The 26,892-nt window shown below is 50.3% G+C and overlaps 1 protein-coding gene across 2 annotated transcripts in view; it reads right to left on the bottom strand.

Annotated features, from left to right (window-relative positions):
• The window catches only part of ATRX (ATRX chromatin remodeler), a 355,842-nt gene that overhangs the window by 133,993 nt on the left and 194,957 nt on the right, over positions 1–26,892 (bottom strand). For both annotated transcript variants that reach the window (XM_075323857.1, XM_075323858.1), the window contains 2 exons: positions 23,730–23,826; positions 3,482–3,670 (listed from right to left, as the gene is read on the bottom strand). In XM_075323857.1, coding sequence (XP_075179972.1) covers positions 3,482–3,670; positions 23,730–23,826 — 286 coding nt within the window. The remainder of the gene's footprint in view (positions 1–3,481; positions 3,671–23,729; positions 23,827–26,892) is intronic.

Genomic DNA, 26,892 nt, shown 5'->3' with positions numbered 1-26,892 from the left:
GAAAGCTGCCACCAACAGGCACACACGTGCGGTTTTTAAATGCAAGCACGGAGGCACTAAGAACCTAACAGGTCTCTATCCAGGGACAACGTGGAGCCTCCCAATTTTTGGCTGCCCTGCCTAAGGGCTATACTACAATAGACCCACTTCCTTACAATGGGCACTTCAGGTTTACAGGCCATCATGCACGTCTCTATCCAGGGACAACGTGGAGCCTCCCAATTTTTGGCTGCCCTGCCTAAGGGCTATACTACAATAGACTCACTTCCTTACAATGGGCACTTCAGGTTTACAGGCCATCATGCACGTCTCTATCCAGGGACAACGTGGAGCCTCCCAATTTTTGGCTGCCCTGCCTAAGGGCTATACTACAATAGACCCACTTCCTTACAATGGGCACTTCAGGTTTACAGGCCATCATGCACGTCTCTATCCAGGGACAACGTGGAGCCTCCCAATTTTTGGCTGCCCTGCCTAAGGGCTATACTACAATAGACCCACTTCCTTACAATGGGCACTTCAGGTTTACAGGCCATCATGCACGTCTCTATCCAGGGACAACGTGGAGCCTCCCAATTTTTGGCTGCCCTGCCTAAGGGCTATACTACAATAGACCCACTTCCTTACAATGGGCACTTCAGGTTTACAGGCCATCATGCACGTCTCTATCCAGGGACAACGTGGAGCCTCCCAATTTTTGGCTGCCCTGCCTAAGGGCTATACTACAATAGACCCACTTCCTTACAATGGGCACTTCAGGTTTACAGGCCATCATGCACATCTGTATGCAGGGGCATTGGTGAACCTCACAATTTTGGACTGCCCTGGCAAAGGAAAATACTACAAAGACTCACTTCCTCAAAATGGGCATATTATACTCAGAGGCCTTTATGTACGTCTCTTCTCAGGGACATCGGAGTGCCACACAATGTTTTCATGTAAAATCTTTCATGTATTGATCTCAAAAAGTAACATACATTAGCTCTATCTCACTATTGGGTATGTGCCCTTAACATTTCTGCCATGAAAAATCATTTTGGGGTCATTTTGGAAGGTTTTCTGGTGAGTCCGTAAAAATGGCGTGAAACGCGGACAAAATTGTTCACAGCTGTGACTTTTGAGTGATAAATGCTTCAAGGGGTCTTCCCCATGCTGTTGCCATGTCATTTGAGCACTCTTCTGAGACTTTTGTGCCATTTTTAGGGTTTCTACATGCTGCCGGGGGGTCATTTCACAAAAATACTCGGGTCTCCCATAGGATAACATTGGGCTCGTTGCTCGGCCCGAGTACACGAGTATCTTGGGAGGCTCGGCCCGAGCTTCGAGCACCCGAGCTTTTTAGTACTCGCTCATCACTAACTACAGTATGATTCACTAGATAGACCTACAGATAAAACAAACAAACTAAGCAGCAGATGTGAGGCAATGTAATGGAATGTGATTGGCTGCCATATCCAGGTTATGATTGGTCACAAGATCCTCATCTGTGATTGGCTAATTTTGGATCGGAAGCTGTACAATACTTCGTTGTGCTTTGAATTCCCATATTGTTGCTATAATTTCATGCAAAACTGCTTCAAAAGCTAAAAATATTACAGAGGGAGAATGCAAAATTGTTTTCTGAACAAAACCATATATAATATGTCATATTAGCATCGAAGATATTCGACAGAAAACGCTTAAAACCTGAAAAATCAATTTATCCTATGCAGGACTTATGAACACCACTGTATATCAGAGAGCAGCAGTTTTAATGCGCCCTATCGATTGGCAGCTCCATAGCTCATCCAAACAATGGGTAAGCTTGGAGCAGGAGTGCTCAGAGATCTCGGCGAGGTTCCTTCCCTGGATTGTGCCAGATCGCAGGGGGTTTGTAAAGCCGGAATTAGAACTTTTGAGGGTTGCCCTGAGGTTCTGGGATTCAGGAGGGGGGGGATTTACGTTGCAGGGTCAAGGTCCCAGCTCACCTTTGTTCTCAAACCCAGATTTTCCCCTGGGCTTGAAAGTCGAGAAATACCTTTGTTGGAGAAATCAAGATACACGATTTTTTCCATATACTTAAGGGCTCAGAACTCCTTCCTCTTTCTGAATTGATTACCCCGGAGCAAAGAACCCCTTTTACATGGCTAGAATATCTCCAACTCCAGTCCTTTCTAAAAGACCAGCACAGAAACAAGGTCTACTCCTCTACCCCCACGCCATTTGAAAAACTCTTTCTTTATCAAGAGCCCCCTGAACATACCCTCTCACTACTTTACAAACTCATCACCCAAAGGGGTAACAGCCAGGGGCTTCATTTCCTTGAGAAGTGGCATCAAGACCTAAGCACAATTATCTCAGAGGATTGGAGGAAAGCCTTTATATTTACCCACAAATTTTCTATTGCTTGTGTCTTGCAGGAAAAAAATTACAAAATTCCATCGCGTTGGTACTGCTGCCCAGACACCATTTATTATATATATCCGTCTGTATCAGACAGGTGTTAGCGTTGCGGTAGAGAAAGGGGCCCTATGCTGCACATAAGGTGGAGCTGCGACGTTATCAGGACATTTTGGTTCTCTGCCTTCTCAGTATACAAAAAGTGGTGACAATCTACTTGAGACCCCAGAGATTGCTCTACTGTCGATCCTGCCCGGATCAATCAAAGCGCAGAAATCGAAGGCTTGAATTCTGATCCATAGGCATTGGAGATCCCCGGGAGTTACAAGTATGACAGAGAGGTTAGTCATCTCTGCGAACCAATGTAAAAATATTGAAGACCTGACCGCGGAATTAAATGGCTCAACGGAAAAATTTGTCCGAGTTTGGAGCCCTTGGATTCTGTTCTTGGACTCCCCCCTCCTTCAGGTCTTTGAGACTGACAAATTATTCTACCCCCTCGCTTGGTGGGTAGAAAGGGGGGGGGGGGGGGGGGGAAATCCTAGGCCGGACCTCTTGTATGGTCCCCTAAGCGAATATGGGAATTAATGTCGAGCAAACTCTTTATGGCACCCTCCGCTCCCTTTCTTTTCCCCCTCTCTTTTCCTCTCCTTTCCTCTCTGGATAGCCGCCTCTCTTTCTGTTTCTCTAGGCTTTTTACTCTCTCTCTCTACTTCTGGTTTCTTTTAGACTAGCTGATATAATAAGAAAGCCACCAAGACTTATTTGTTGATTTACCTTGTTCCTGTAGAGACCTTCTGCCTTTTTCTTTTTTTAAACCATACATTTTTATTAATAAAAATAAAAAAAAAAATACTTGGCCTTCTGCCTTTTTCAGGGAACCTTTCGCTATATGTGGTCTCACTAACTTACTACTTGGTTTTTGGTTGCAACCATATAATTGATGTAAGTTGATAAAAGTCGACTATACATACTGTTATGTATCTTCTGTAATTACTTGAAAGTTTAATAAAAAAAGATTAAACATAGAATACAAACTAATCATGTCAGCTAGACATCTTACGTTATAAGAGAAAATTGAAGTACGTAGTAATAATCTCACCTCTCTCAGTTTTTCCCGTTCTCGCTCTCTTTCAGCAATTCTCCTCCTCCTTTCTTCTTCCATTTTTACAGCATTTTGAGTTTCTGTTCTCAATTTGTCATCCTTTAAGATTTTTCGGATTTTCTTCCGACCTTTTCCTGGCGATTTGGAGTCAGAGTCGTCGTCCTGATCTCCATCCTCTGAATTTCCCTAAATTATTTCAAGATAAATAACTGTATAGTAAATTTCAAACTTTTATTATAGAGTAAAATATAGGACATAGGCCTTATTTGCAAACCCATTTTCCAAGAAGCCACATATAGGCGCTTATTAAACTAGTGTATCCTTAGAAACGTTTACATAGGAAAATGAAAAGGCAACAGTGCCCTCAGCAGGATGAGATGTGGCATTACAACTAATATATTGTGGGACATGATAATAGAACATATACTTGAGTAGTGCAAATACACACAAAAATAAGAAACTGATGGCACAACCACTAAAACTACTAAAGCATTGCTTCTTCTTTAATTCATGGCTCAGTCTGCATGGTTTCTACAAGTGCCTGGGCAGTAGATGTCTGCCAACATGATTGAAACACTGGGGGGTACATATCTTCATGGTGTGGTTTGTGGCATAAACCGCATTTATTAAATAAATAAATAAATAAATAAATTAAAAAAAGAATTGCAGAACATTTATCTTATAACAGTATTACAAGATACTGGTTATTCAGCGTGACCTAAAGAATTTACGTTTTTAGATTATAGAAAGTTGAACATCCAGTAAGAGGCGGTGACTGGCTAATTAGGGAGGTGTCTCGGATGTTACCTTTAAATTCTAGATTGTCGAATGTCATCAACTACAAATATGATTTATCCTTTAGTGAATTTTATATTCATTTAGTTCATTTTGTCATTTTCTAATTTACCTTTCTTTTTTTTTATAAAGTATCCATATTTGTCTGACTAATTTTGTATCTATTTTGTGTACATTTTGTTTTGATAACTTAGTAGTTAATCTATGTTATAATATTATTGGATTTTGTTGGTTTTAAAAAGTTTCCCATTGTTCAATGTGTTAGACTATGAGTAAGGGTGCTGTGTGAGCCAGAAACTCGTGAGGCTAACTAATAGGGATTACAGTTTTATTATATATTATATTAATATATATATATATATATATATATCCCAAGACAGGAGAAACACGAGTTTTTGCAGTGCAAACAATACATAATTTATTTAGTGAATATGGTGACAAAGGCTTGAAAGAGTTAAAATGAACACTAAAAGCCGGATCAAAAAATTACGTTTTACATGTACCGAATATAGTAGGTCCAATACATCCATAAGAAATGTCCCTCTGTTTACAACATAAAGGTATACAAAACCATATTCATATATAATCCAGAGGGAACATTAGTATACCCAAATCAGTAATGGCTGTATCAGGGCCAATGGCAGGCAAGAGGGCATAAGGTCAGATGGATGGGTCCAGTACACCCCCAGGAAATGTCCCTCTGTTCACAAGATATCGGTAAAAGTACACAAAAACATGTTCACATATAATACAGAGGGAACATTATTATACTCAAATAAAGAGTGGATGTACCGGAACCCATGACAATTGCAGGAGCATGCAGTTAGATCATTCAATCATTAGCATTCCTAGTAAGTCCAGGGTTTTGGCGAGCGCAATGCAGGAAATATCCAGCCACAACTCACACCCCTTATCTGCCAGGCCCACGTCCGATAACAAGTGTGGTAGTGAAGATTTGGATCCGGGAAAGAGGCCCCAAATAGCCCAACGTACGTTTCGATGAAGGTATTCAATCTTCTTCAGGGGATGGGATGCCATGAGGTACGTAGCGAAATGCTGGTTTTTAAATGGTGGCGGTGTCTTTCCGATCCCGGAAATCACGTAGTGGCGCATGCGCAGATCCGCCCGCGAAGTCTCGCGTGATGCACCGCCGTCACATCATCCCGCGCATGCGCGGGAGCGGGGACGCGTCACCATAGCTCCCGCGCATGCGCCCGACACCAGACGGCGGTGACAATCACGGAGACACAGGCAGGGGGACCCGGACATGCGCGCATGAGGACCGGGAAAGGAAGGAGGGTACATACATCAAAACATTATATTACAGGCCACCGATGACAAAGTTTTCCAGAGGGGTCCATAATAACATCATTGGGTGGATAAGGTGCCTATATGGAAAAAACCAATATCCTTGGATATTGGGAGAGGTTGGTTTTTGGTGACGGAGGCGTGGGGGCATCGGCCCATGTGCAGTGCTGGTATCGTTTTATTGATGATATTCTTTTTGTGTGGCAGGGCCCGGCGGAGCAGCTTGATCGGTTCATGGGGCAGTTGAATAGAAATAAGTTTAACATCAAACTTACATATAAGTGTAGCACTCGCGTGATTGACTTCCTGGACGTCGAAATAACGGTTGACGACAGGGGGTCAATCCAGACGGACGTTTTTCGCAAGAAGACGTCCGTCAACGCGTTGCTACACGCTTCATCTGCCCATAATCCATCCACTATTCGTGCCATCCCCACCGGACAATTTCTGAGAATGAGGCGGATATGCTCTTCTGACAGTAAATTTGAAATTCAGTCATCCGATCTCAGGGCCCGTTTCTCTGATAGGGGTTACAGCAATAGGAACATCAAATTTGGGTACAACAGGGCCAAGAAGACCCCTAGAGCACAATTACTTGCCCACGTCCCCAAGAAACAGGACTCCTTTGATCCTTCAGTAAGGTTCATAGGGACTTATAATGAAAAATGGGATACTATGCGGGACATCATGAGGAAACACTGGCCGGTGTTGCTAACCGATCCGGTGCTGGCCCAGAACCTCACTGATCGGCCATTAATGACATCTAGACGTGCTAAAAATCTGAAAGATTTTTTGGTACGAAGTCATTATGTCCCCCCTACACCCAATATCTTCGGTTCACGGGGTCCATTGCAAGGATGTTTTCCCTGTGGGCATTGCCTGGCCTGCGGCAATGTCCTCCGTAGTACACAGTTCTGTTCTTCGGATGGCAGGAAAAATTATAATATCCGGCAATACATCACGTGTGGTTCTACACACGTGGTGTATTTCGCAACCTGCACCTGTCCCCTGATATATGTGGGGCTCACCTCACGTGAGCTCCGCATCAGGGTTAGAGAACATGTGAGGGACATTTCCGCAGCCAGGACGGTAACTGATGATACACTTCTGAAAACCTTGCCAAGGCATTTTAGGACTCACCACTCCTGTGACCCTTCCCAGTTGAAAGTTAGAGGTATTGATATGATAAATGGGGGGGATCAGGGGTGGTGATCTTAAAAAGCGCTTGGCACAATGTGAAGTGAAATGGATTCTTACTCTTAATACTATGGCCCCCCCAGGGACTTAATGAGTCCATCAGTTACGCTTCCTTTCTATAACACCGTTATAAATAAAAAACTAGGTGTAAAATTCTCTTATTTTGGTGGGTTTTGATATTTTCCGAGTGACCACCTTTTGCCTTACTGCAATTCTTGTCATTGTTAATATGACTTTTAACCCCCTTTTTAACTGTTCTTATGGTCCCATCTTTTAATGCTGGTTTTATTTGGTTTTTTCCATATAGGCACCTTATCCACCCAATGATGTTATTATGGACCCCTCTGGAAAACTTTGTCATCGGTGGCCTGTAATATAATGTTTTGATGTATGTACCCTCCTTCCTTTCCCGGTCCTCATGCGCGCATGTCCGGGTCCCCCTGCCTGTGTCTCCGTGATTGTCACCGCCGTCTGGTGTCGGGCGCATGCGCGGGAGCTATGGTGACGCGTCCCCGCTCCCGCGCATGCGCGGGATGATGTGACGGCGGTGCATCACGCGAGACTTCGCGGGCGGATCTGCGCATGCGCCACTACGTGATTTCCGGGATCGGAAAGACACCGCCACCATTTAAAAACCAGCATTTCGCTACGTACCTCATGGCATCCCATCCCCTGAAGAAGATTGAATACCTTCATCGAAACGTACGTTGGGCTATTTGGGGCCTCTTTCCCGGATCCAAATCTTCACTACCACACTTGTTATCGGACGTGGGCCTGGCAGATAAGGGGTGTGAGTTGTGGCTGGATATTTCCTGCATTGCGCTCGCCAAAACCCTGGACTTACTAGGAATGCTAATGATTGAATGATCTAACTGCATGCTCCTGCAATTGTCATGGGTTCCGGTACATCCACTCTTTATTTGAGTATAATAATGTTCCCTCTGTATTATATGTGAACATGTTTTTGTGTACTTTTACCGATATCTTGTGAACAGAGGGACATTTCCTGGGGGTGTACTGGACCCATCCATCTGACCTTATGCCCTCTTGCCTGCCATTGGCCCTGATACAGCCATTACTGATTTGGGTATACTAATGTTCCCTCTGGATTATATATGAATATGGTTTTGTATACCTTTATGTTGTAAACAGAGGGACATTTCTTATGGATGTATTGGACCTACTATATTCGGTACATGTAAAACCTAATTTTTTGATCCGGCTTTTAGTGTTCATTTTAACTCTTTCAAGCCTTTGTCACCATATTCACTAAATAAATTATGTATTGTTTGCACTGCAAAAACTCGTGTTTCTCCTGTCTTGGAATTAATTAGGAGTTTGTGCCACCTGTGTGATCCCTGGATAATCAGGGACGCCGGGTATATGACCAGTATGGTACTCTGGAAATTTGTTATGATATATATATATATATATATATATATATATATATATGTTGTTGTGTGTAGTTACCAAGTGTTTGTGTAGGGCGCTGTACATGTTCTGGGTGTTGTCTGGGTGTGACGGGGGGTGAGAGCGGTGTTGTATGTGTGTTGCGTGTGTTGCGTTGTTTGTTGAGCGCTGTGTGTCTGTAGCGTTGTGTGTGTGTGTGTGTGTGTGTGTTGCGCGGTTTGTGTGTGTGTGTGGTGTGTTTTGGGGGGAGGTATGTTTTGTGCAATGTGTGTGTTGTACGGTATGTGCGAATATTTGTGTGTGCCGCGGTGTTTGTGTGTTGTGTGTGTGCCGCGGTGTTTGTGTGTTGGGTGTTGTGTGTGTGCAGCGTTGTCTGTGTGTGTGGGTGTCTGTGTAGGGCAGTTGTTTGTGGTTCCCAGTGTGTGTGTGTGGTGTGTTGTGCAGTGCGCGCGCGTGTGTCTGTCTGTCTGTCTGTCTGTCTGTCTGTCTGTCTGTCTGTCTGTCTGTCTGTCTGTCTGTCTGTCTGTCTGTCTGTCTGTCTGTCTGTGTTGGGGGGGAGGTGTGCACTTCCCATCGTGCTCCAACCCCCATGCAGCGCACTCCCCATCGTGCTCCATCCCCCATGCAGCGCACTCCCCATCGTGCTCCATCTCCCATGCTGCGCACTCCCAAACGTGCTCCATCCGCCATGCTGCGCACTCCCAAACGTGGTCCATCCGCCATGCTGCGCACTCCCAAACGTGGTCCATCCGCCATGCTGCGCACTCCCAAACGTGGTCCATCCGCCATGCTGCGCACTCCCAAACGTGGTCCATCCGCCATGCTGCGCACTCCCAAACGTGCTCCATCCGCCATGCTGCGCACTCCCAAACGTGCTCCATCCGCCATGCTGCGCACTCCCAAACGTGCTCCATCCGCCATGCTGCGCACTCCCAAACGTGCTCCATCCGCCATGCTGCGCACTCCCAAACGTGCTCCATCCGCCATGCTACGCACTCCCAAACGTGCTCCATCCGCCATGCTGCGCACTCCCAAACGTGCTCCATCCGCCATGCTGCGCACTCCCAAACGTGCTCCATCCGCCATGCTGCGCACTCCCAAACGTGGTCCATCCGCCATGCTGCGCACTCCCAAACGTGCTCCATCCGCCATGCTGCGCACTCCCAAACGTGCTCCATCCGCCATGCTGCGCACTCCCAAACGTGCTCCATCCGCCATGCTGCGCACTCCCAAACGTGCTCCATCCGGCATGCTGCGCACTCCCAAACGTGCTCCATCCGGCATGCTGCGCACTCCCAAACGTGCTTCATCCGCCATGCTGCGCACTCCCAAACGTGCTCCATCCGCCATGCTGCGCACTGCCAAACGTGCTCCATCCCCCATGCTGCGCACCCCCCATCGTGCTCCATCCCCCATGCTGCACCAGCATCAGCCTCTCTACCCGCAGCATCAGCCTCTCTGCCCGCAGCATCAGCCTCTCTCCTCCCAGCATCAGCCTCTCTGTCCCCAGCATCAGCCTCTCTCATCCCAGCATCAGCCTTTTCTGTCCCCAGCATCAGCCTCTCTCCTCCCAGCCTACCCCAGCCTCAGCCTCCCCCAGCCTCAGTCTCTCTCCTCCCAGCATCAGCCTCTTTCCTCCCAGCCTACCCCAGCCTCAGCCTGCCCCAGCCTCAGCCTTCGCCAGCATCAGCCTCTCTTCTCTCAGCCTCCCCATCCCAGCCTTCCCCAGGATCAGCCTCTCTCCTCCCAGCCTCCTCCAGCACGCCGTGCTCCTCTGCCGACACTCACAGATCCGATCGCATACTCACACACGCACCCGATCGCATACACTCACACACACCCGATCGCATACACTCACACACAAACGATCGCATACACTCACACACACCCGATCGCATACACTCACGCACACACATTGACGATATTGCACATACGCGCTCACACTCACAACATCCGGAGATACCACATGCTTCTGGCCATGTGATCCTCCGGCAGGTCCTGGAAGCTCACAGCACAGTATCGCCGCCGAGAAGCAAGCGATATCCCAGGATGTTGTGAGTATGTGGATGCGATGTGATGTGTGTGTGGATGCGATGTGATGTGTGTGTGAGGTGTGTGTGATGTGTGTGTGAGGTGCGTGTGAGGTGAGTGTGATCTGATGTGTGTGTGCTGTTATGTGCGTGCGTGTGTGTATGTTCCGCCGCTTCAGGACCTTGATGCGCTGGTAACTATGCTAGCACACCAGCATACGCCGGCCAGCCCCAGCAATGCGAGGGTATGTGTCGGCTGAGTTTGCGGCGTACGCTGATGTGGGCTCCCGGGGGTACAGTACTCACCTGGGAGTCGTGGCTCCGTGACCACTGACCGTGTCCGTTCGGGGAATGCGTGGGGGGGCGGGGCCAGAGCTAGCGTGCTTTGCGTGAGGGGGGCGGGGCGTGGCCGAGTTGTCAATGCCTGGGCGAGAGGCCAATCTGTGGGGGGGGCGGAGCCTGGGCGAGCGGCCGGCCAATACGTGTGGGGGCGCAGCCTGAGCGAGCAGCCAATCCGTGCGGTGGGGGGGGGCATGGCGAGCCCAGCGGCCAATCAGCTTTGTGTCACCGTAAAGACACAATTTTGGAGACAGACACACAGACAGACACACAGACAGACACACAGACAGACACACAGACAGACACACAGACAGACACACAGACAGACACACAGACAGACACACAGACAGACACACAGACAGACACACAGACAGAGACAGACAGACACACAGACAGAGACAGACAGACAGACAGACAGACAGACAGACAGACAGACAGACAGACAGACAGACAGACAGACAGACAGACAGACAGACAGACAGACAGACAGAGGCAATTATATATATACATAGATATATATACACTAGATGGTGGCCCGATTCCAGCGCATTAGGTATTCTAGAATATGTATGTAGTTAATGTAGCCCGCACCACTCCCTCTGCAACACCCACATCCAATCCGGAGGCAGCTGAGCAGAGAGGTGGGCGGGACATGCCGAGGAGGAAATAGGAAGCAGCCGCATCTCCCAGCCTGCAGCCCCAGCGAGGGGAGGAGAAAGTACTACAGAGTATGAAAAGAGAGGAAAGTGCAAGGCTGCTGCTGGGGTGTATATAGAGGCTGCTGGGGTGGGTATAGAGGCTTTGGCTTGTGGGGTGTATATAAAGGCTGCTGTGGAGTATATTCCCGGGGTGTATATGAAGGCTGTTGGGGTGTATATAGAGGCTTCTGTGTGCGGTGGTGTCTGTGTGCGATGAATCAGCGAAGCATGGTTCAAATCCTGCGCCAATTTGCGGCCGAACTGCGCCTTTCGCTGATTGGTCGCGGGCGGCTGGCGCGACCAATCAGCGGTGCGATTTCCGTTACAGACAGAATTAGACAATTATATATATATATTCTCTCTATATATTATATATATATATATATATATATATATATATATATATATAAAATTGCCTGTGTGTCTGCCTGTGTGTCTGCCTGTGTGTCTGCCTGTGTGGCTCCAAAATTGTGTCCTTACGGTGACACAAAGCTGATTGGCCGCTGGGCTCGCCCAGGCTCCGACCCCCACACGGATTGGCCTCTCGCCCCGGCACCCTGCACGCATTGGCAACTCGGCCACGCCCCGCCCCCCTCACGCAATGCACGCTCGCTCTGGCCCCGCCCCCCGTACGCATTCCCCGAACCGACACGGAGCAACGACTCCCAGGTGAGTACTGTACCCCCGGGAGCCCACATCAGCGTACGCCGCCAACCCAGCCGACACATACCCTCGCATTGCTGGGGTTGCCGCCGTATGCTGGTGTGGGCTCCCGTGCGAGCGGGGGACGGGATGCGCTGGTAACCATATGGTAGCATAGTTACCAGCGCATCAAGGTCCTGCAGCGGCGGAACACACACGCACACACAACACACACACACATCAGATCACACTCACTCTCACATACACATCACATCGCATCCACACACTCACAACATCCTGGGATATCGCTTGCTTCTCGGCGGCGATACTGTGGAGTGACCTTCCAGGACCTGCCGGAGGATCACATGGCCAGAAGCATGTGGTATCTCCGGATATTGTGAGTGTGAGCGCGTATGTGCGATATCGTCAGAGTGTGTGTGAGTGTATGTGATCGGATCTGTGAGTGTCGGCAGAGGAGCACGGCGTGCTGGGGGAGGCTGGGAGGAGAGAGGCTGATGCTGGGGGAGGCTGGGAGGAGAGAGGCTGATGCTGGGGGAGGCTGGGAGGAGAGAGGCTGATGCTGGGGGAGGCTGGGAGGAGAGAGGCTGATGCTGGGGGAGGCTGGGAGGAGAGAGGCTAATGCTGGGGGAGGCTGGGAGGAGAGAGGCTGATGCTGGGAGGCTGGGAGGAGAGAGGCTGATGCTGGGAGGCTGGGAGGAGAGAGGCTGATGCTGGGAGGCTGGGAGGAGAGAGGCTGATGCTGGGAGGCTGGGAGGCTGATGCTGGGGACAGAGAGGCTGATGCTGGGGACAGAGAGGCTGATGCTGGGGACAGAGAGGCTGATGCTGGGGACAGAGAGGCTGATGCTGGGGACAGAGAGGCTGATGCTGGGGACAGAGAGGCTGATGCTGGGGACAGAGAGGCTGATGCTGGGGACAGAGAGGCTGATGCTGGGGACAGAGAGGCTGATGCTGGGGACAGAGAGGCTGATGCTGGGGACAGAGAGGCTGATGCTGGGGACAGAGAGGCTGATGCTGGGGACAGAGAGGCTGATGCTGGGGACAGAGAGGCTGATGCTGGGGACAGAGAGGCTGATGCTGGGGACAGAGAGGCTGATGCTGGGGACAGAGAGGCTGATGCTGGGGACAGAGAGGCTGATGCTGGGGACAGAGAGGCTGATGCTGGGGACAGAGAGGCTGATGCTGGGGACAGAGAGGCTGATGCTGGGGACAGAGAGGCTGATGCTGGGGACAGAGAGGCTGATGCTGGGGACAGAGAGGCTGATGCTGGGGACAGAGAGGCTGATGCTGGGGACAGAGAGGCTGATGCTGGGGACAGAGAGGCTGATGCTGGGGACAGAGAGGCTGATGCTGGGGACAGAGAGGCTGATGCTGGGGACAGAGAGGCTGATGCTGGGGACAGAGAGGCTGATGCTGGGGACAGAGAGGCTGATGCTGGGGACAGAGAGGCTGATGCTGGGGACAGAGAGGCTGATGCTGGGGACAGAGAGGCTGATGCTGGGGACAGAGAGGCTGATGCTGGGGACAGAGAGGCTGATGCTGGGGACAGAGAGGCTGATGCTGGGGACAGAGAGGCTGATGCTGGGGACAGAGAGGCTGATGCTGGGGACAGAGAGGCTGATGCTGGGGACAGAGAGGCTGATGCTGGGGACAGAGAGGCTGATGCTGGGGACAGAGAGGCTGATGCTGGGGACAGAGAGGCTGATGCTGGGGACAGAGAGGCTGATGCTGGGGACAGAGAGGCTGATGCTGGGGACAGAGAGGCTGATGCTGGGGACAGAGAGGCTGATGCTGGGGACAGAGAGGCTGATGCTGGGGACAGAGAGGCTGATGCTGGGGACAGAGAGGCTGATGCTGGGGACAGAGAGGCTGATGCTGGGGACAGAGAGGCTGATGCTGGGGACAGAGAGGCTGATGCTGGGGACAGAGAGGCTGATGCTGGGGACAGAGAGGCTGATGCTGGGGACAGAGAGGCTGATGCTGGGGACAGAGAGGCTCATGCTGGGGACAGAGAGGCTCATGCTGGGGACAGAGAGGCTGATGCTGGGGACAGAGAGGCTGATGCTGGGGACAGAGAGGCTGATGCTGGGGACAGAGAGGCTGATGCTGGGGACAGAGAGGCTGATGCTGGGGACAGAGAGGCTGATGCTGGGGACAGAGAGGCTGATGCTGGGGACAGAGAGGCTGATGCTGGGGACAGAGAGGCTGATGCTGGGGACAGAGAGGCTGATGCTGGGGACAGAGAGGCTGATGCTGGGGACAGAGAGGCTGATGCTGGGGACAGAGAGGCTGATGCGGGGGACAGAGAGGCTGATGCGGGGGACAGAGAGGCTGATGCGGGGGACAGAGAGGCTGATGCGGGGGACAGAGAGGCTGATGCGGGGGACAGAGAGGCTGATGCTGGGGACAGAGAGGCTGATGCTGGGGACAGAGAGGCTGATGCTGGGGACAGAGAGGCTGATGCTGGGGACAGAGAGGCTGATGCTGGGGACAGAGAGGCTGATGCTGGGGACAGAGAGGCTGATGCTGGGGACAGAGAGGCTGATGCTGGGGACAGAGAGGCTGATGCTGGGGACAGAGAGGCTGATGCTGGGGACAGAGAGGCTGATGCTGGGGACAGAGAGGCTGATGCTGGGGACAGAGAGGCTGATGCTGGGGACAGAGAGGCTGATGCTGGGGACAGAGAGGCTGATGCTGGGGACAGAGAGGCTGATGCTGGGGACAGAGAGGCTGATGCTGGGGACAGAGAGGCTGATGCTGGGGACAGAGAGGCTGATGCTGGGGACAGAGAGGCTGATGCTGGGGACAGAGAGGCTGATGCTGGGGACAGAGAGGCTGATGCTGGGGACAGAGAGGCTGATGCTGGGGACAGAGAGGCTGATGCTGGGGACAGAGAGGCTGATGCTGGGGACAGAGAGGCTGATGCTGGGGACAGAGAGGCTGATGCTGGGGACAGAGAGGCTGATGCTGGGGACAGAGAGGCTGATGCTGGGGACAGAGAGGCTGATGCTGGGGACAGAGAGGCTGATGCTGGGGACAGAGAGGCTGATGCTGGGGACAGAGAGGCTGATGCTGGGGACAGAGAGGCTGATGCTGGGGACAGAGAGGCTGATGCTGGGGACAGAGAGGCTGATGCTGGGAGGAGAGAGGCTGATGCTGGGAGGAGAGAGGCTGATGCTGGGAGGAGAGAGGCTGATGCTGGGAGGAGAGAGGCTGATGCTGGGAGGAGAGAGGCTGATGCTGGGAGGAGAGAGGCTGATGCTGGGAGGAGAGAGGCTGATGCTGGGAGGAGAGAGGCTGATGCTGGGGGCAGAGAGGCTGATGCTGGGGGCAGAGAGGCTGATGCTGGTGCAGCATGGGGGATGGAGCACGATGGGGGGTGCGCAGCATGGGGGATGGAACACGATGGGGGGTGCGCAGCATGGGGGATGGAGCACGTTTGGGAGTGCGCAGCATGGGGGATGGAGCACGTTTGGGAGTGCGCAGCATGGCGGATGGAGCACGTTTGGGAGTGCGCAGCATGGCGGATGGAGCACAATTGGGAGTGCGCAGCATGGCGGATGGAGCACGTTTGGGAGTGTGCAGCATGGCGGATGGAGCACGTTTGGGAGTGCGCAGCATGGCGGATGGAGCACGTTTGGGAGTGCGCAGCATGGCGGATGGAGCACGTTTGGGAGTGTGAAGCATGGCGGATGGAGCACGATGAGGGGTGCGCAGCATGGGGGATGGAGCACGATGGGAGGTGCACACCTCCCCCAACACACACACACACACACACACACACAAACACACCACACACACACTGGGAACCACAAACACCGCCCTACACAGACACCCACACACACAACACCCAACACACAAACACCGCGGCATACATAGATATACGCACATACCACGCAACACACACACATTGCACAAAACATACGTCCCCCCAAAACACACCACACAAACCGCGCAACACACACACAACGCTACAGACACACAGCGCTCCACAAACAACGCAACACACGCAACACACATACAACACCGCTCTCACCCCCCGCCACACCCAGACAACACCCAGAACATGTACAGCGCCCTACACAAACACTTGGTAACTGCAGACAACAACATTTATATATCTATATATACATGTATATACATATACATACATATATACACATATATACATATATATATATATATACATACATATATACACATATATACATAACAAAAATCATACATTAACTACACAATACGTAAAATCTAGAATACCCGATGCGTAGAATCGGGCCACCTTCTAGTATGTATATATATATATATATATATATATATATATATATAGTTCCGGGAGTGTGCTCTTAAACCAAGTTACTCTTATATCAAAGCAAGTTTTCCCATAAAATGCAGACAATTTGTTCCACAACCCAAAAATAGTTACTGTACTTATATAAACTTATTACAGTAGTACAAAATAAGGTACTGGATTCATATAAAATCACAGAACACTAATACAACATACTGTACAGTACAGTAAGAAACAGATAAAGCAAATTAAACTGCACATTAGCTTACAATAGAATTGCTGGTGTGCGGGAGGTACACTATAGAGAGAAAAAATGATTTATAAATATGACAACCTTTATTCTAGTACAATACACAAAAAAACATACCCCAAATCTATTCTCCCCAAAATAAGGGCAGAAAGAAGCCAAATGTGGGGTAGGAAAACTGTGCAGGCAATTAGATTACAGTATAAGCTATATCAGAAAGAAAGTACAATACTGTATCCACAAATGCAAATTGATAGACATGCTATATAGTATATACTGTACTGTACAATGGAATACTGTATTCAGTATACCTTACATATGTACAGAAAGTTACTTCCAGAGTAGGTCAGAGTGTGGTGAAAGGACAGAACCGGACGTGTGCACGGTGAATATTTACTCTTATTGCAAATCATTGCTTTTAAACCAAGTTACAAATTTGTAAAAAGCTTTGTCTTGCAAAACGCTCTCAAACCAAGTTACTCTTAATCCAAGGTTCCACTGTGTATATATATATATATATATATATATATATATATATATATATACACATATACATACATACATATACACACACATATACATATATATATATATACATATATATATACATATATATATATATACACACATATACATATATATATATATATATATATATACACACACATATACATATATATATATATATATACACACATATACATATATATATATATACACACATATACATATATATATATATATATATATATATATATATATATACACATATATATATACACACATATATACACACATCTATCTATATCTACCTATCTCTTTATAAATATATACACCTAATATATATATATATATATATATATATATATATACTATCATATATACATACATATGAAGGGAATTTTGTTTACTTACCGTAAATTCCTTTTCTTCTAGCTCCAATTGGGAGACCCAGACAATTGGGTGTATAGGCTATGCCTCCGGAGGCCGCACAAAGTATTACACTAAAAGTGTAAAGCCCCTCCCCTTCTGCCTATACACCCCCCGTGCTCCCACGGGCTCCTCAGTTTTGGTGCAAAAGCAAGAAGGAGGAAAAGAATTATAAACTGGTTTAAATTAAATTCAATCCGAAGGAATATCGGAGAACTGAAACCATTCAACATGAACAACATGTGTACACACAAAAAAACAGGGGCGGGTGCTGGGTCTCCCAATTGGAGCTAGAAGAAAAGGAATTTACGGTAAGTAAACAAAATTCCCTTCTTCTTTGTCGCTCCATTGGGAGACCCAGACAATTGGGACGTCCAAAAGCAGTCCCTGGGTGGGTAAAATAATACCTCGTGATAGAGCCGTAAAACGGCCCCTTCCTACAGGTGGGCAACCGCCGCCTGAAGGACTCGTCTACCTAGGCTGGCATCCGCCGAAGCATAGGTATGCACCTGATAGTGTTTCGTGAAAGTGTGCAGGCTCGACCAGGTAGCTGCCTGACACACCTGCTGAGCCGTAGCCTGGTGCCTCAAAGCCCAGGACGCGCCCACGGCTCTGGTAGAATGGGCCTTCAGCCCTGAGGGAACCGGAAGCCCAGCAGAACGGTAAGCTTCGAGAATTGGTTCCTTGATCCACCGAGCCAGGGATGATTTGGAAGCCTGTGACCCTTTACGCTGGCCAGCGACAAGGACAAAGAGTGCATCCGAGCGGCGCAGGGGCGCCGTCCGAGAAATGTAGAGCCTGAGTGCTCTCACCAGATCTAACAAGTGCAAATCCTTTTCACATTGGTGAACCGGATGAGGACAAAAAGAAGGTAAGGAGATATCCTGATTGAGATGAAAGGGGGATACCACTTTAGGGAGAAATTCCGGAACCGGACGCAGAACCACCTTGTCCTGGTGAAACACCAGGAAAGGGGCTTTGCATGACAGCGCTGCTAGCTCAGACACTCTCCGAAGTGAAGTGACTGCTACTAGAAAAACCACTTTCTGCGAAAGGCGTGAGAGAGAAATATCTCTCATTGGCTCGAATGGTGGTTTCTGAAGAACCATCAGCACCCTGTTCAGATCCCAGGGTTCTAACGGCCGCTTGTAAGGAGGAACGATGTGACAAACCCCCTGCAGGAACGTGCGTACCTGTGGAAGTCTGGCTAGGCGCTTCTGGAAAAACACAGAGAGCGCTGAGACTTGTCCCTTAAGGGAGCCGAGCGACAAACCCTTTTCCAGTCCAGATTGAAGGAAGGACAGAAAAGTGGGCAAGGCAAAAGGCCAGGGAGAAAAACCCTGAGCAGAGCACCACGACAGGAAAATTTTCCACGTCCTGTGGTAGATCTTGGCGGACGTTGGTTTCCTAGCCTGTCTCATAGTGGCAATGACGTCTTGAGATAACCCTGAAGACGCTAGGATCCAGGACTCAATGGCCACACAGTCAGGTTGAGGGCCGCAGAATTCAGATGGAAAAACGGCCCTTGAGATAGCAAGTCTGGTCGGTCTGGTAGTGCCCACGGTTGGCCGACCGTGAGATGCCACAGATCCGGGTACCACGACCGCCTCGGCCAGTCTGGAGCGACGAGGATGACGCGGCGGCAGTCGGCCCTGATCTTGCGTAACACTCTGGGCAACAGTGCCAACGGAGGAAACACATAAGGGAGCTGAAACTGCGACCAATCCTGAACTAAGGCGTCTGCCGCCAGAGCTCTGGGATCTTGAGACCGTGCCATGAACGTCGGTACCTTGTTGTTGTGCCGGGACGCCATGAGGTCGACGTCCGGCACCCCCCAGCGGCAACAGATCTCCTGAAACACGTCCGGGTGAAGGGACCATTCCCCTGCGTCCATGCCCTGGCGACTGAGATAATCTGCTTCCCAGTTTTCCACGCCTGGGATGTGAACTGCAGAGATGGTGGAGGCCGTGGCTTCCACCCACATCAAAATCCGCCGGACTTCCTGGAAGGCTTGCCGACTGCGTGTGCCGCCTTGGTGGTTGATGTATGCCACCGCTGTGGAATTGTCCGACTGAATTCGGATCTGCTTGCCTTCCAGCCACTGCTGGAACGCTTTCAGGGCAAGATACACTGCCCGTATTTCCAGAACATTGATCTGAAGCGAGGACTCTTGCTGGGTCCACGTACCCTGAGCCCTGTGGTGGAGAAAAACCGCTCCCCACCCTGACAGACTCGCGTCCGTCGTGACCACCTCCCAGGATGGGGGTAGGAAGGATTTCCCCTTCGATAATGAAGTGGGAAGAAGCCACCACCGAAGGGAAGCTTTGGTCGCCTGAGAGAGGGAGACGTTCCTGTCGAGGGACGTCGGCTTCCTGTCCCATTTGCGTAGGATGTCCCATTGAAGAGGACGCAGGTGAAACTGCGCAAAAGGGACTGCCTCCATTGCTGCCACCATCTTCCCCAGGAAGTGCATGAGGCGCCTCAAGGGGTGTGACTGGCCTTGAAGGAGAGATTGTACCCCTTTCTGTAGTGACCGCTGCTTGATCAGCGGAAGCTTCACTATCGCTGAGAGGGTATGAAACTCCATGCCAAGGTTTGTCAGCGATTGGGCCGGTGTCAGATTTGACTTTGGAAAATTGATGATCCACCCGAAACTCTGGAGAGTCTCCAGGGTAGCGTCGAGGCTGTGTTGGCATGCCTCTTGAGAGGGTGCCTTGATCAACAGATCGTCCAAGTACGGGATCACCGAGTGACCCTGAGAGTGGAGGACCGCTACTACAGTAGCCATAACCTTGGTGAAAACCCGTGGGGCTGTTGCCAGGCCGAACGGCAGTGCCACGAACTGCAGGTGTTCGTTTTCTATGGCGAAGCGCAAGAAGCGCTGGTGCTCTGGAGCAATCGGTACGTGGAGATAAGCATCTTTGATATCGATCGATGCAAGGAAATCTCCCTGGGACATTGAGGCGATGACGGAGCGGAGGGATTCCATCCGGAACCGCCTGGTCTTTACGTGTTTGTTGAGAAGTTTCAGGTCCAGGACAGGTCGGAAAGACCCGTCCTTCTTTGGGACCACAAACAAGTTGGAGTAAAAACCGTGGCCCTGTTGCTGAAGAGGAACAGGGACCACCACTCCTTCTGCCTTCAGAGTGCCCAGCGCCTGCAGAAGAGCCTCGGCTCGCTCGGGAGGCAGGGATGACCTGAAGAATCGAGTCGGGGGACGAGAGGTGAACTCTATCTTGTAACCGTGAGACAGAATGTCTCTCACCCAACGGTCTTTTACCCGTGGCAGCCAGGTGTCGCAAAAGCGGGAGAGCCTGCCACCGACCGAGGATGCGGAGTGAGGAGGCCGAAAGTCATGAGGAGGCCGCTTTGGTAGCGGCACCTCCGGTGGTCTTTTTAGGACGTGACTTAGACCGCCATGCATCAGAGTTCCTTTGATCTTTCTGAGGCCTTTTGGACGAGGAGAATTGGGACCTGCCCGCGCCCCGAAAGGACCGAAACCTCGACTGCCCCCTCCTCTGTTGGGGTATGTTCGGTTTGGGCTGGGGTAAGGATGTATCCTTTCCCTTGGATTGTTTGATGATTTCATCCAAACGCTCGCCAAACAATCGGTCGCCAAAAATTGGCAAACTGGTTAAGCGCTTTTTGGAAGCAGAATCTGCCTTCCATTCCCGTAGCCACAAGGCCCTGCGTAGTACCACCGAATTGGCGGCTGCAACCGCCGTACGGCTCGCAGAGTCCAGGACAGCATTAATAGCGTAAGACGCAAATGCCGACGTCTGAGTGGTTATGGACGCCACCTGTGGCGCGGACGTGCGTGTGGCTGCGTCAATTTGCGCTTGACCTGCTGAGATAGCTTGTAGCGCCCATACGGCTGCGAATGCTGGGGCAAAAGAAGCGCCGATAGCTTCATAGATGGATTTCAACCAGAGCTCCATCTGCCTGTCAGTGGCATCTTTGAGTGAAGCCCCATCTTCCACTGCAAGTATGGATCTAGCTGCCAGTCTGGAGATTGGAGGATCCACTTTGGGACACTGAGCCCAACTTTTGACCACGTCAGGGGGAAAGGGATAACGTGTATCCTTAAGGCGCTTAGAAAAACGCTTATCTGGACAAGCATGGTGATTCTGGACTGCCTCTCTGAAATCAGAGTGGTCCAGAAACATACTCGGTGTACGCTTGGGAAACCTGAAACGGAATTTCTCCTGCTGAGAAGCCGACTCCTCCGCCGGAGGAGCTGAGGGAGAAATATCCAGCATTAGATTGATGGACGCAATAAGATCGTTCACTATGGCGTCCCCGTCAGGAGTATCAAGATTGAGAGCGGCCTCAGGATCAGAATCCTGATCAGCTGTCTCCGCTTCATCAACCAGAGATTCCCCCCTCTGAGACCCTGCACAATATGATGATGTCGAGGGAAATTCTAAGCGAGCTCGCTTAGTCGGTCTGGGGCTGGGGTCTGTGTCAGAACCCTCAGCCTGGGACCCATGAGATACCCCGGGAGGACATTGTTGGTCCAACTGAGGTGGGCCAGGGAACAAAGATTCAACAGAGTCCCTGTGCTGAGATACCGGCCTGGACTGCAAGGCTTCTAGTATCTTAGCCATAGTCTCAGAGAGTTTTGCAAACTCCGTCCCCGTCACCTGGACAGTGTCAGCAGGTGGCTCCCCCTGGGCCCCTCTTAGCAGAGGCTCTGGCTGAGTAAGTGCCACAGGGGCCGAACAGTGCACACAATGAGGGTCAGTGGAACCTGCCGGTAGCGGGGTCGTACATGCGGCGCAGGCAGCATAAAAAGCCTGTGTTTTGGCACCCCTGCCTTTCGTGGGCGCCATGCTATTATCTTCCCTGAGCAACACAATAGGGTATATAGCCAGAAATCAACTGTGCACCATACAGTGTAAAATATATATACCATAAACATATAATGTTACACTACTGCACAATGGGGCTAGCACCACAGGTGCTGCTTACCACCCGCTTAAAGCGGTTGTGAGGCCACCAGAGTCCCTGCCTGGGTCTCCCAGACTTTGTCCCCCTCTGCAGCGTCCGAGGAGCTGACGGGAATGGCTGCCGGCGTCCTTAGGAGAGGAGGGAGCCGTGGGCGTGACCCAGAAAGTGCGGGAACTGGTGCCCGCACTGTGCACAGTGAGGGGGGTGGAGTATGCAAAGCATGCTCCAGCCCTCAGTGCTGCTCGTTCTGTGCAGCGTCCCGCCCTTCCCCTGCCTGTCAGGGCTGGGGGTGGGAAGAAAGGAAACTAGGCCGCAAAAAGCCGGGGACTCTAGTAAGAAACGCGGCCGCCGTAAAAGCGCGGCCGGCGTGGAAGTCCCCGGCGCACTACAAGTCCCAGCCGCGCCGCGGTGTTCCTTCGCACAAAGCAAAAAACTGAGGAGCCCGTGGGAGCACGGGGGGTGTATAGGCAGAAGGGGAGGGGCTTTACACTTTTAGTGTAATACTTTGTGCGGCCTCCGGAGGCATAGCCTATACACCCAATTGTCTGGGTCTCCCAATGGAGCGACAAAGAAATTATATATATATATATATATATATATATATATACATACACATACATATACATATATACACAATATATATATATTACACACACACACACACATACATGCACACATATCTCGATGTATATATAATACACACGCGCACACACACCTTTGGCCACATTGAGTACTTGGAGAGGATTTTTTTACCTCATTTTTAAGCCAAAACAAGGAGTGGGTATGAATACAGAAGTGGTGCCCATCTTTCTATGATACTTTTCCTCTGACTGTCCCACTCCTGGTTTTGGCTACAAATACTGAGGTTAAAAAAAAAAAAAACAAAAAAAAAAAACTCCTCAACAAATACTTTTAATGGATTTCTAATAAAGAACAAGAAAAGCTTTAGTATTTTCAGTGGTTGTGCCTTCAGTTCCTTGTTTCTGATGCTGGTCTGCAATGTAGTAGGCACCCATGAATACAGGGCAGTGCTTTTTCATGCACAGTGTTTGGTAATGAGGCAGCTTTCTCCATACTTTTATTTTCTAACACATTAAGACTCTTCTAAAAATCAGTGGTAAGGCCACAGATACATCTGCAGGTGACTAATGTGAAGAAAAAAAAAACACAGCACAAGTCCATCACATAAAAAGTATGACATTAATCTGAAGATACACACTATGTTTGGATATCATTACAGGATCTTTCCATTGAGTGGAAAGACCAAATCCACTTTAATTATAGCATGCGCTGTTGCAGAAAACCTATTATAATAATAATGCTGTGTGTGAACCCAGGCTACAGATACACAGACCCCCTAAAACCCAGTGTGCAATGCCCATGGATGATACCTTCGAGTCACTAGAGTCCTCTTGGACTTTAATTCGTCTCCTTTTCTTTTTCTGCCTATAACTTCGTTGAGTTTCCTCTGCTTCCTTCTTTGCTGCCCTAAAAAAATTTAAGTGACAAAAGGGAAATTCCATTTTTATTAAACACAATGGTTAGGGGTTGGGGTTCAATAATGAATTGTCCAGTCAGATATATATAAAAAAAGAAGGGAATTTTGTTACTTACCGTAAATTCCTTTTCTTCTAGCTCTTATTGGGAGACCCAGACGATTGGGGTATAGCTACTGCCCTCTGGAGGCCACACAAAGCACTACATTAAAAGTGCAAGGCCCCTCCCCCTCTGGCTATACCCCCCCCGTGGTATCACGGGTTCTCCAGTTTTAGTGCCAAAGCAAGAAGGAGGAAGCCAATAACTGGTTTAAACAAATTAACTCCGAATAACATCGGAGAACTGAAAAACCGTTCAACATGAACAACATGTGTACCCGCAAACAACAAAAAAACATCCCGAAGGACAACAGGGCGGGTGCTGGGTCTCCCAATAAGAGCTAGAAGAAAAGGAATTTACGGTAAGTAACAAAATTCCCTTCTTCTTCAACGCTCTATTGGGAGACCCAGACGATTGGGACGTCCAAAAGCTGTCCCTGGGTGGGTAAAGAAATACCTCATGTTAGAGCTGCAAAACAGCCCTCCCCTACGGGGGTGTCACTGCCGCCTGCAGGACTCTTCTACCTAAGCTGGCATCCGCCGAAGCATAGGTATGCACCTGATAATGCTTGGTGAAAGTGTGCAGACTGGACCAGGTAGCTGCCTGGCACACCTGTTGAGCCGAAGCCTGGTGACGAAATGCCCAGGACGCACCCACGGCTCTGGTTGAGTGGGCTTTTAGCCCTGAAGGAACCGGAAGCCCCGCAGAACGGTAGGCCTCTAGAATTGGTTCTTTGATCCATCGAGTCAGGGTGGCTTTAGAAGCCTGCAACCCCTTGCGCGGACCAGCGACAAGGACAAAAAGTGCATCGGCACGGCGCATGGGCGCCGTGCGGGAAATGTAGATTCTGAGTGCTCTCACCAGATCTAGCAAACGTAAGTCCTTTTCATACCGGTGAACCGGATGAGGACAAAAAGAAGGCAAGGATATATCATGATTAAGATGAAAAGAGGATACGACCTTAGGGAGAAACTCCGGAATAGGGCGCAGCACTACCTTGTCCTGGTGGAACACCAGGAAGGGAGCCTTGGATGACAGAGCTGCCAGCTCAGACACTCGCCGAAGCGATGTGATCGCAACAAGAAACGCCACTTTCTGTGACAGCCGAGAAAAGGAAACTTCCTTCAGAGGCTCGAAGGGCGGCTTCTGGAGAGCAACTAGTACCCTGTTCAGATCCCATGGATCTAACGGCCGCTTGTACGGGGGCACAATATGACAGACCCCCTGCAGGAACGTGCGCACCTTAGAAAGACGTGCTAGACGCTTCTGAAAAAACACGGATAGTGCCGAAACTTGCCCTTTAAGGGAGCTGAGCGACAAGCCCTTTTCTAACCCCGATTGCAGGAAGGAAAGAAACTTGGGCAATGCAAATGGCCAGGGAGACACTCCCTGAGCAGAGCACCAGGATAAGAAAATCTTCCACGTTCTGTGGTAGATCTTAGCCGAATTCGACTTTCTAGCTTGTCTCATTGTGGCAACGACTCCTTGAGATAATCCTGCAGATGCTAGGATCCAGGACTCAATGGCCACACAGTCAGGTTCAGGGCCGCAGAATTCTGATGGAAAAACGGCCCTTGGGACAGTAAGTCTGGTCGGTCTGGCAGTGACCACGGTCGACCGATCGTGAGATGCCACAGATCCGGATACCACGACCTCCTCGGCCAGTCTGGAGCGACGAGTATGATGCGGCTGCACTCGGATCTGATCTTGCGTAGCACTCTGGGCAAGAGCGCCAGAGGCGGAAACACGTATGGGAGCTGAAACTGCGACCAATCTTGAACCAAGGCGTCTGCCGCCAGAGCTCTTTGATCGCGCGACCTCGCCATGAATGCCGGGACCTTGTTGTTGTGCCGGGATGCCATTAGGTCGACGTCCGGCACTCCCCAGCGGCGACAGATTTCCTGAAACACGTCCGGGTGAAGGGACCATTCCCCTGCGTCCATGCCCTGGCGACTGAGGAAGTCTGCTTCCCAGTTTTCTACGCCTGGGATGTGAACCGCGGATATGGTGGATGCTCTGTCCTCCACCCACATTAGAATGCGCCGGACTTCTTGGAAGGCTTGCCGACTGCGCGTCCCTCCTTGGTGGTTGATGTATGCCACCGCTGTGGAGTTGTCCGATTGGATTCGGATCTGCTTTCCTTCCAGCCACTGTTGGAAGGCCAGTAGAGCAAGATACACTGCTCTGATCACCAGAACATTGATCTGAAGGATGGACTCCTGCGGAGTCCACGTCCCCTGAGCCCTGTGGTGGAGAAACACTGCTCCCCACCCTGACAGACTCGCATCTGTCGTGACTACAGCCCAGGATGGGGGCAGGAAGGATCTTCCCTGAGACAATGAGGTGGGAAGGAGCCACCATTGTAGGGAGTCCTTGGCCATCTGGGAAAGCGAGACTTTCCTGTCCAGGGACGTTGACTTCCCGTCCCATTGGCGGAGAATGTCCCATTGAAGTGGGCGCAGATGAAACTGCGCAAAGGGAACTGCTTCCATGGCTGCCACCATCTTCCCTAGGAAATGCATGAGGCGCCGCAAGGGATGCAACTGGCCCTGCAGAAGAGATTGCACCCCTGTCTGTAGGGACCGCTGCTTGTTCAGCGGAAGCTTCACTATCGCTGCTAGAGTATGAAACTCCATGCCAAGATACGTTAGTGATTGAGTCGGTGATAGGATCGACTTTGGAAAGTTGATGATCCACCCGAAAGACTGTAGGGTCTCCAGCGTAGCATTCAGGCTGTGCTGACATGCCTCTTGAGAGGGAGCTTTGACCAATAAATCGTCTAGGTAAGGGATCACCGAGTGTCCCTGAGAGTGCAAGACTGCTACCACCGCCGCCATGACCTTGGTGAAGACCCGTGGGGCTGTCACCAGACCAAATGGCAGAGCTACGAACTGAAAATGGTCGTCTCCTATCACAAAACGTAGAAAACGTTGATGTTCTGTAGCAATTGGCACGTGG

The sequence above is a fragment of the Anomaloglossus baeobatrachus genome, chromosome 9 (genome assembly GCF_048569485.1).
Source record: "Anomaloglossus baeobatrachus isolate aAnoBae1 chromosome 9, aAnoBae1.hap1, whole genome shotgun sequence".
Lineage (NCBI taxonomy): Eukaryota > Metazoa > Chordata > Amphibia > Anura > Aromobatidae > Anomaloglossus > Anomaloglossus baeobatrachus.
Note: the sequence above shows the minus strand (reverse complement) of the source record. Positions and strands in the feature narration are given on the sequence as shown.